Genomic DNA, 9,312 nt, shown 5'->3' with positions numbered 1-9,312 from the left:
TCTGCCTGCATGCTGCCATGCTCCCTGCCGCGAAGATATCAGACTAAATCTTTGAAACTGTAAGCAAGCCCCCAATGAAATGCTTTCTCTTATAAGAGTTGCCCCGTCGTGGTGTCTCTTCACAGCAAAAGAACAGTGACTAAGACAGTGTGGTATCCAACCACAAAGGCCGGAAGAAATTTACATGATCAGCTGACCACATGCTGTAGATCACCACAGCCAAGACAAGAATGAAGGAGATCTAGGGAAGGCAAGCTGGCTCAGGAAGTAAAGAAGCTTGCCCCAAATCTTGAAGACCTGAGTTCGATCCCCAGGACCCATATGGCTGAAGGAGAAAACTGACTCCACAGATGTGATATGGTATGCAGGATCCCCCCCCTCCCCCCCACACACACTAAAAAAAAAATTAAAGAAAGGAAGAATTGGATCCAGGGACAATTACTTGGAAACTGTGCCAGAATATACTGTGAAATTATAGGGGGAAAGGCAAGTTATAAGAGCAATTAGTAAAGTGTAGACTCAGTTTTATTTAATATGCCCCGGGAAAGGCCTGGAAGATACGCCAGGCTGTAGGCAGGATCTACCTATGCCTGTAGGAATCCAGAGGAAATGAGTTCCTTGTCTAGGAGGTTATGCAAATAAAGCTGGCTCTAGCAGGGAGGGACGCTTCAGGGTTTCCCACGGGGTTCTGACAGCGGCTGGCGGCGCAGTGTGAGAGAGGGGCGGCGAGGAACAGTGGGCAGAGTCCATCCCCAAAGGAAAGGGTTAACGATCCCGAGCTCCTGTGGGCGGGCTCGGCGAGGAGATCGGCAGCGCTGGGCTCTGCTGGCCGAGCCTGAGCATCTCCGAGGATGCGGCGGCGGGAGAGGCTGCAGGGACGCGCGCAAGGTGAACGCGGGGCTGCGGGTGCAGCGCGCAGGTGAGGAGCTGACCGAGGGAGGGGGCGATGGCGGGACCCAGGAAGGCAAGGAGCAAGGCCTACAGCCCCCTTCGCGGGCATGGGACCTGCACGGTACCTACCCCGACCCCGGACACTGCGGGAAGGCGTGGAGCCAGGGGGAATGAGGCTGGAGGAGGAGGAAAGAGAGGTAACCCGAGATGGACCAGCTCCTGCAGACTGTCCTGCGGAGGCCACTCTGCCTCCCCTCCCCCTCCTTTCTCACCTAGTCTCTGCCGCTGATTGATTTCACCTCCCTTCAGACCTGTCCAGCCATGGGACCCCAATGCTGGGCGAGCTCCTGCCTGGACTGCAGGCGCCCACATCTCTTGCATTGGGGGTGGTAGGCAGATGGCATGTTATTCACTGAAGGCCCAGCAGCTCAGCCATCTCCTCCTCTGCAAAGCTTACACAGCTCCTGTGCAAGATGAGTCCTCTGTGCTTCAGTATCTCTAGTACATGTACTCGTCCGGCTGTGCAACCTTGGGCAAGTTGCTCGACCTCTCTGGCTCTTGGTTGCCCTCTTTCCTTTCCTGTCTAATGGGTACTTGCACCTTGTATGGGAAGTATTGTATGGGTACTTAGGTTTAGAACAGGAGCCTAAGTGAGCAAACAGTTCGACACAGAGCATTATTATCCACCTGCGCCCACCGCAGGGGCCCCAAGGCCTTCCTTAGCACACCTCAGTCCCAGCCTCAGAACTGAGTGAGGACTTTATGGGTCCCCAGCCCCTCCTCTGAGCCATGAGCAGAACCTAGGGCTTAGTCGATGTTTGAGAGAGACCTTACCAAGGCTTAAAGGCAGTCTGAATCAAAGCTGGAGCTCTTCCCAAGAGGTCCATTGAATCCCCTGAAACTGCCCATGACTGCCTCCGATGAGCCTGGGACGCTCGCAGGAAGGGTATCTGGAGTTACCAACTGGCTTCCCCCAAGTGTCTGAGCCACCAAAGGTGGCTGTATCCAGGAGGAAAAGAACACACACTTGTCCTAACACAGCTGGCCCTCAGCTGGCTGGCCACTGCTGGCCCCTCCTACTTCCCTGGCCTACTTAAGGATGGACTCAGGAACGGGGACCGAGACTGTACAGGAAAGAGACAGGAGCCCCAGGCTGGTGGCAAACAGGAGATGGTATAGAAGGGGTGTTGTCCTTGGGGTATGGAGAGCCAGGAACAGAAGGCTTCCCTAGTGAGCAGTGTCTATGCTGACAAGCTAGCTTCCTGTCTTCCCTGGGCATGAGTGTGGACCTCTTTCTCTTTAAAAACTCTTCTACTTAGACCTCGTCACGTCCAAGCTTCCCAGTCCCTGTGATGATCTACAAAGGCCCAGGCAGTCCAGCCCCCGCCTGCTGACCACCAACCGCCCAGTAGGATAATGTGTCTTGAGCTCACGAAGCTCATTCCTGCCCTACAGCCTTTGCATAGGCTGTTCCCTCTGCCAAATGCTTTTCCTTCAGATCTTCAGATGCTTGGCTCTATCATCTCACCTTCGGCGTTTAGTTTGCCGCTTCAGAGGGGCTCTGCTGGCACCCCCTGTGGTGACTTTCATCCTTCTTATTTTTATCAAACTATTTTCTTCAAAGCTGAACTTCATTTATTTTAGAGTCTCACTATGCATCAGGCCTGCAACTAGCTATGAAGACCAGGCTGACTTTGAACTCACAGAGATCCTCCTGTCTCTGCCTCAAGAGCTAAACTTCAGCATTTTAAAAAAATTATATATATATCATGTGTGTGTGTGTGTGTGTGTGTATGTGTGTGTGTGTGTATGTATGTGTGTGTGTGTGTGTGTGTAGGTCAGAAAACCACCCAAGGGAATCATTTTCTCTTTCTACCATGTGGGTCCTGATCAAGGATCGAACTCAGATCATCAGGCTTGGCAGCAAGCACCCTTATCCACTGAGCCGTCTCACTGGCCCCTAACTTTAAAATCATTTCTTGTTATCTTGTCTGGAATGGTCTCTCCACATTGGGGAGAAGGCCGTCTTTTCAATCTTGTTCACTGTTTTATCCCCAGGTCTGTTCAGTTTATTTGCTCAACTACTGAAGGGAGGTGTGGGGGAGGAGGCCTTCTAGACAAAGGTGAAGGAGATGGGCCCACTCTGGAGTTCTTACTGTGGGTCTGACCCTCTCATTATTTATGCTTCCTAGGAATTCATTGAGGCAGACACTCTCGTTAGCTTCATTTACAGATAAGAGAGCCACGATGCCGGAGAAGCAGAGTAACCCACCCAGGAGACACGATGCTAGGATTCCAACTCAGGTCCCTCCTCAAAGGCAGGGGCACATTCCTCTTTTTGTTCTTTGGTTTTTCAAGAAAGGGTTTCTTTGTGCAACAGTGCTGCTGTCCTGGATCTCGCTCTGTAGCCCAGGCTGGCCTCAAACTCACAGAGATCCACCTGACTCTGCCTCCCCAATGCTGAGATTAAAGGTGTGCATCACCACCGCCTGGCTTCCTCTTTCTCTTTTATCAGAGGTGGGCCATGGCAAATCTATTATCAGGGCAGGCAAGAAGGCTCAGCAGGTAAAGAGGCTTGCTGCCAAGCCACCTGAGTTTGATCCCTGGGACCGATATGGAAGGGGAGAACTGACTCCCACAAGTCCTGCTCTCCACACACTGGCTGTGGCAGATATCCCCCTTAATTAAATGCATAAATGGAAAAAAATAAACCTGATTTCAGGGACTGGAGAGATGGCTTAGCCAGTCAGAGCAAGTAGTACTGGTCTTGTCGAGTACCCAGCACTGAGGTGGCGGCTCACAGATGTGTCTAACTCAGCTCCAGGCAATCCGCCAGTCTCCTCTGGCTTTCACAGACACTGCACTTAATGTCTTCACCCATCCCCATCAAATTATATATACAACTATTATATATTATATATAGTATTATATGTGTAAATATTATACACACACACACACACACACACACATATATATATATATATATATATATATTATACATATAGTTTAAGAAATATTCAAAAGGCTGGGCCTGGTGGCACACACCTTTAATCCCAGCACTCCGAAGGCAGAGGCAAGCAGAGCTCTGTGAGTTTAAGGCCAGCCTGGTCTACATAGTGAGTTCCAGGTCAGCCAGGGCTACGTAGGCCCTGTCTAAAAAACTGAACTCTTAAAGAAAAACTTGAATTTCATCTCGTGAAGGAGAAGGCATTCCATGCTGAGGGAGCAGAACCAGGGAGCTGGGCGTCAGGATGGCCCACTGAGTGCTGGACAGGGGCTGAGCCACTTGGCATGGTCACAGCCTTGGAAGGCCAGGAAGAGAACTTGTCTTCCCTTCCAAGACCAATGGGGAGTCAGAAAGTTTTGAAAGCAAAACAAATGATGTGAGCAGAGACCCAGTTTTTAAAAACTTTGAAAGCAGGGTGACGCTGTTACCAGTGCTTCTCTTATTTCCCATCAGCCCCTTGAAGAATTCATTCAAGGGACCCCTCAACCCTCACACTCCATCTCTCTTATTTGTCTTTTCTCTCCCCTTTTGTAGGCTTATCCAGTGAGGTCTAGACGTCACGGCTCTACACTCAGGCACCGAATTGAACCATGGCCCCTAGCTCACGAGGCTCTGTATGCCGTCTCCTTCTGCTGTTGCCCTGCCTGGGAGCTGGCCCTGCCTTGGGCAGAGGTCTTCCCAGACCACTTGAGGACTCAGAACCCCACTTGATCCCCTCAGAGCCGCAGACCTTTGACCTCTTCTGGGAGAAGCTGAGAAATGAGAGTTCCTGGCACAGTGGCATCCCCCAGGCCCCTGCTGATGGCCCCAAGAGGCCTGCAGACTCTCCCCCAGGACCAGCCCTGCGTGGACCCAAAGCAGTGCCCGGGGTCCAGGGTGAAAGACTCCTAGTAACTGATGACCTCCAGCTGGCCCGAGGGCTTACCTCCCAAGGCTGGACAGGATCTCACGACTCACAGGAGCTTCCAGGGCCAGAAGCACCAGCCCCCCACCCAGTGGGAACACCCCATCTCACGTTCACCGCTACATCTCCCAGCCCTCAACTCAGGATAGCCACACTTGCCACTGCGCCACAGGAGCCTGGGGGCCCAACAGGACAACAGCCAGCTAGGAATGAGGGTCCAGTGGCCAACGCCAAGACCCCCATCACACAGGCTTCCCCCTGGGACTACCAGGGCTCTCCCCCCACGCTGGTACCTGAAACAGGTGCTGTGAGGAGGCTTGTGCTGGGAAAGCAGGGTGGGCAGGAAGAGGGCTTCCAGGAGGCTGTCCAGGGCCCCCTACTCACCCAGCAGGATCCAGCAGCCCCTGAGGTTGGCTCCGCATCCCCAGCTGAGGTGGCATCCACTCAGGAGCCTGGAGCCCAGCTAGACCTGGCATTGGCCAGAAGCCTTCCTCTTCCTGAGGGTCTGCCCGCTGAGCCCCCCAAAAAGGCTGGAGCTGGAGATACCTGGGAAGTCAGCTCTTTGGGACCCCAACCTGAGCAGACTGACCTCCTTGGAGGACAAGACTCCCCAGCACCCCAGCCCATACCACCTTCAGCCTCAGACACTTCTGATGGGCAGCTAAGACCAGGTAGGTACCACCATGACGGGGCTGAGTGGGGTTGTGAGGACCGGTGGTCCAAGGCAGCTAGGTGTAACTCTGGGTGTCGTTTCCCTCCTTCTGACCAATTAGGGTGAGGGTGCCTTCCTCCTGAGGGACCGGGTTTGGGGGAACACTGGAGAGTCAGAGAGGTGGTGACTGTTCTTGCCGTTTCAGCAATAGCCTCGATGAATGGAGCAGACCCCATCTCCCCACAGCGCGTGCGAGGAGCAATGGAGGCTCCAGGAACCCCCAGGTCCTTCGTCCCTGATCTGCCAAACTCTGCTCCAGCTGCAAATGGAACAGAAAGCCCTGTGAGGGCCCTGCAGCCAGGTGAGGCCATGGCCAGGGGTGAGGGAGGGTAACCTAGAACCTGTGCTTAGTGATGGGCCAGAGGGGCTAAATGGAGAAAAGCACTTACCTGCCTAAAGGAATCGGCTAGGCCCTCCTCTGAGTGGCTGAGAAAAATCAACCAGTGCTCACTGGGGACTCCAGGGGAAGACACTGGCTCTTCTGAGCTAGGATGCTCTTCTGAGCAACACGGGCGTTATCGTGTGCGGCCATTCTCCATCCCACCTGGAACCCCCAGCATTCTTGATGCTGAGACGAGAGGATCTCAAGTTTGAGACCTGCCTGAACTACATATTGAGTTCAAGGCTCAGTGAGACTGTTTCAAAATCAAAAAATGCAAAGGGCTTGGAGATGCGGCTTAGTGGTAGGTAGACTTATTGCCTGGCATATGAGGGTCTTGGGTTCAATTCCCAGCACCACCAAAAAAAAAAAGGAAGGAAGTTTACATCCGTCTTGTCTTTGCTAGCCGGTGGGAACCAAACTAGACATTGTGCCCTGGTCATGACTGTGGCAGGTGCTCTTGTCTTCATCCGACAGATGTCCTTGGATAATTAATTTACTAACTACAGTTTTGAATATGGAAAAATCAAAAGCACTTTGTGTCTGTTTGGGGTCCTTTTGTTGTTGTTTCTTGTTTGTTTGTTTGTTTGAGATGGGGGTCTCAAGTAGCCTAGACTGTCCTTGAACTCACTATGTAGCTGAAGATGGCTTTAGAGTCTTGATCCTCCTGCCCCTGCCTCCTATTACAAGCATGGGCCTCCGCACCCCGCTCTCAACAGCACTTCCCAAGGAACCCTTTTAATATTGTTATTATTGCAGATGAAGCCGAGGAATGGCCGGGTCGCCCACAAAGCCACCCTCCAGCACCCCCTGTCCAGGCCCCCTCGACATCTCGGCGTGGCCTTATTAGAGTCACTACACAGAGAGCCCTGGGCCAGCCACTCGCTCCGGAGCCCTCAGCCAGCTCCATGGCTCCAGACCCAGCTTCTAGCCCCCCAGCCAATGCCACCGCACCTCCCCTGCGTTGGGGACCCCTGCGGCGGGTGCTGAGTTTTTCCTGGGAGCTTCATGTCTATGGGGTGGGGGTGCTTTTCCTGCTTCCAGCATTATTGGCATTGGTCACACTGGCAGCTGCCCTGGCGGGATCCCGATTGGCACTAGTGGCAGCCGTGCTGGTGTTGGTAGCTTCAGGGCTGCGATCTGCCTACATGCTCACCGATCCTTATGGCTCTCAGGCGCGGCTGGGAGTACGTGCCGGCCTGGTGCTGTACAACCTGCCCTTCCCCTTGCTGCTCACTGCACTGGCGGCGCTCACCCTTCTGGGCCTGGGTGCCGGGCTGCCACAGCCTCTGCAGAAGCCACTCCTGCTGGGTGTTGTGGCACCAGTGCATGCCGCAGGTTTGCTGGCCACAGATCTGTTCTCCACCAGGCCTGTGCTCAACCTCCTGACACAAGGCTTGTCTTGCGCCTGGGGCGCATCCGTGGCTCTGGGCACACTCTGCCTCTGCCGTCGCCGCCTGCTGGAAGGTCCTCGGGGCTGGGATGCCAGTCCAGGCCCGCGGCTGCTGGCTGTGGCGGGCTCGCTGGGGCTGCTGGCCAGTGGTCTGCAGTTGGCAGCCTCACTCTGGCTGTACCCAGGACCGGGCCGGGAGGGTCGCTTCTCCTGGGCCTGGTGGGGTGTGCACTTCTGGTTGCGCCTGCTGGAGCTGACCTGGGCACTGGCTCTGGCGCTGGCCGCCCTGGCTGCCACCCGTCCCAGGCCGCCCACAGAGCACGCTTGCTGGGCTAAGCTGCTACGCCTGGCGTGTCCCGCGCCCACGGGCAAAAGCGAGGTACCCGAGAGACCAAATAACTGCTATGCGGGGCCCAGTGGCCTGGCCACAGGCGGCCTGGACATCAGCAAAAGCCTCATTCGCAATGCTGCGGAAGCTGGGTTTCCTGCCACGCCTGGTTCCGGACCCTGGGGTTCGGCTGCATCGCTGGGTCGCGGTCGCCCAGGTGGCCCGGGGATGTCCCGCTGCAGTGTGGGGCCCGCGCCGTCGCTGAGCGAGTTGGATCTGCGGCCACCCTCGCCCATCAATTTGAGCCGCAGCATCGACGCCGCCCTCTTCCGGGAGCATCTGGTTAGAGACAGTGTGTTCCACCGCTGTGGCCTCCGTGGCCTGGCCTCGTCGCCGCCAGGGGGCGCCTTGCGGCCTCGCCGCGGCAGCCAGCCGGACGCTGAGCTCGACGGCGCGGGCGCCTCGCTGCTCCGAGGCCGCTGCCGCTCGCTCAGTGAGGTGTGCTTGCGCAAGCCGCTCCCGCAGCACGTGGTGGACCCGCCCGTGAGCGCGGCGGCCGCGGGGACTTCGGGCAGCTCCCTGGACAGCTTCTCCAAGGGCTCGCTGAAGATCAGCTGGAACCCGTGGCGTCACGGGGTGTCGTCCGTGGACAGCCTGCCCCTGGATGAGCTGCCCAGCACCGTGCAGCTGCTGCCAGCGCCTACTCCAGCCCCTGCGCCTGCCCGGGCCGGGGAGCCTCAGAGCGAGAGCCAGACCCGCAGCAAGGCCAGCGAATCTCACAGCGCATCCAGTGACACTATAGAGCTCTGAGCGGCTGCCAGGGAGGACCTGGACGCTCCCCTCAAGGTCCACATGAAGTTGCCGAGCCAAAACAGTTGAGCATTTGAAAAATTGGCCTTCTGGGGCCTGCACTTGACTGCAGCTCCCGGGGACAGACGGGCTTGAATTCACCAGACTCGTTTTTTTTTTTGTTTTGTTTTGAATATTTCTATCCTTTTTTTCAGCAGATATTTTGCACAGAGGCTGTGAGTTACACGGAATACAGGGTGGACGTGCATGGTTTGATCATGGGGAGTAGGGACCAGGTACTCCCGATTCCCCAAAATGGAGAGATGCACCTCACTTGTCCAGGCTGACTGTCCTCTTTGTGCCAAAGAAATACACCCTTCCGATTAGGCTCATGCCTCCCGATGGTCAGGCCAGGATCCTACACCCTTACAGGAGAGACAGGAAGCCCTTCCCCACAGGAACCAAGAACCTTTCTGAGGAAGGCTGCCTCTGGCTTTGGTAAGAACAGTACCACTATCGCACTAAAAACCTGTCTGCTGTGGTGGAGTCCCATCTCCTGCAATCCCCACATTAGGCCTAAATGGAAAGCATTCTGCCCACTTCAGAAATGAGAAAGTGAAGTTTGGAGGTGTCCTGCATTATTTGGGTCCTGCAATGACAGCTGGTATTCAACCCAGAAAGATCAATTCCTAAGCTGGTTCCTCTGTAATCTTTCTTCTTCTCTCTACTTCTGTTTTTTAATTTTAAAAAAGTCTGTAGATTTGTTTTATGTGTATGAATGTTTTGCCTGCATATATGTGTGTACCACGTGTGTGCCTGGTACCCAAGGAGGTCAGAAGAATGAGTGAGTCCAGTCCCTTGGAACTGCAGGATGGATGGTTGTGAGCCACCACATGGGTGCTGGGAATC

At 55.0% G+C, this 9,312-nt stretch overlaps 1 protein-coding gene across 2 annotated transcripts; it reads left to right on the top strand.

Moving 5' to 3' along the window:
* Nucleotides 1–256: 256 nt before the first annotated feature.
* Nucleotides 257–9,178, top strand: Prrt3 (proline rich transmembrane protein 3). 2 transcript variants are annotated; one of them, XM_042273828.2, is made up of 4 exons: nt 257–360; nt 4,433–5,473; nt 5,660–5,815; nt 6,653–9,171. In XM_042273828.2, exons 2-4 carry the CDS (start codon nt 4,489–4,491, stop codon nt 8,422–8,424), a joined length of 2,913 nt encoding a protein of 970 aa, XP_042129762.2. In that variant the 5' UTR covers nt 257–360; nt 4,433–4,488; the 3' UTR covers nt 8,425–9,171. The 2 variants fall into 2 exon arrangements, with proteins under 2 accessions (XP_042129762.2, XP_006994765.3); XM_006994703.4 differs by lacking the exon at nt 257–360 and adding an exon at nt 797–919 and having other exon boundaries at nt 6,653–9,178.
* The last annotated feature ends 134 nt before the right edge of the window (nt 9,179–9,312 follow it).

This window comes from Peromyscus maniculatus, chromosome 3 (genome assembly GCF_049852395.1).
Source record: "Peromyscus maniculatus bairdii isolate BWxNUB_F1_BW_parent chromosome 3, HU_Pman_BW_mat_3.1, whole genome shotgun sequence".
NCBI classification, from domain to species: domain Eukaryota; kingdom Metazoa; phylum Chordata; class Mammalia; order Rodentia; family Cricetidae; genus Peromyscus; species Peromyscus maniculatus.
The sequence above is the reverse complement of the archived record's forward strand: the minus strand, read 5'-3'. Positions and strand labels throughout refer to the sequence as shown.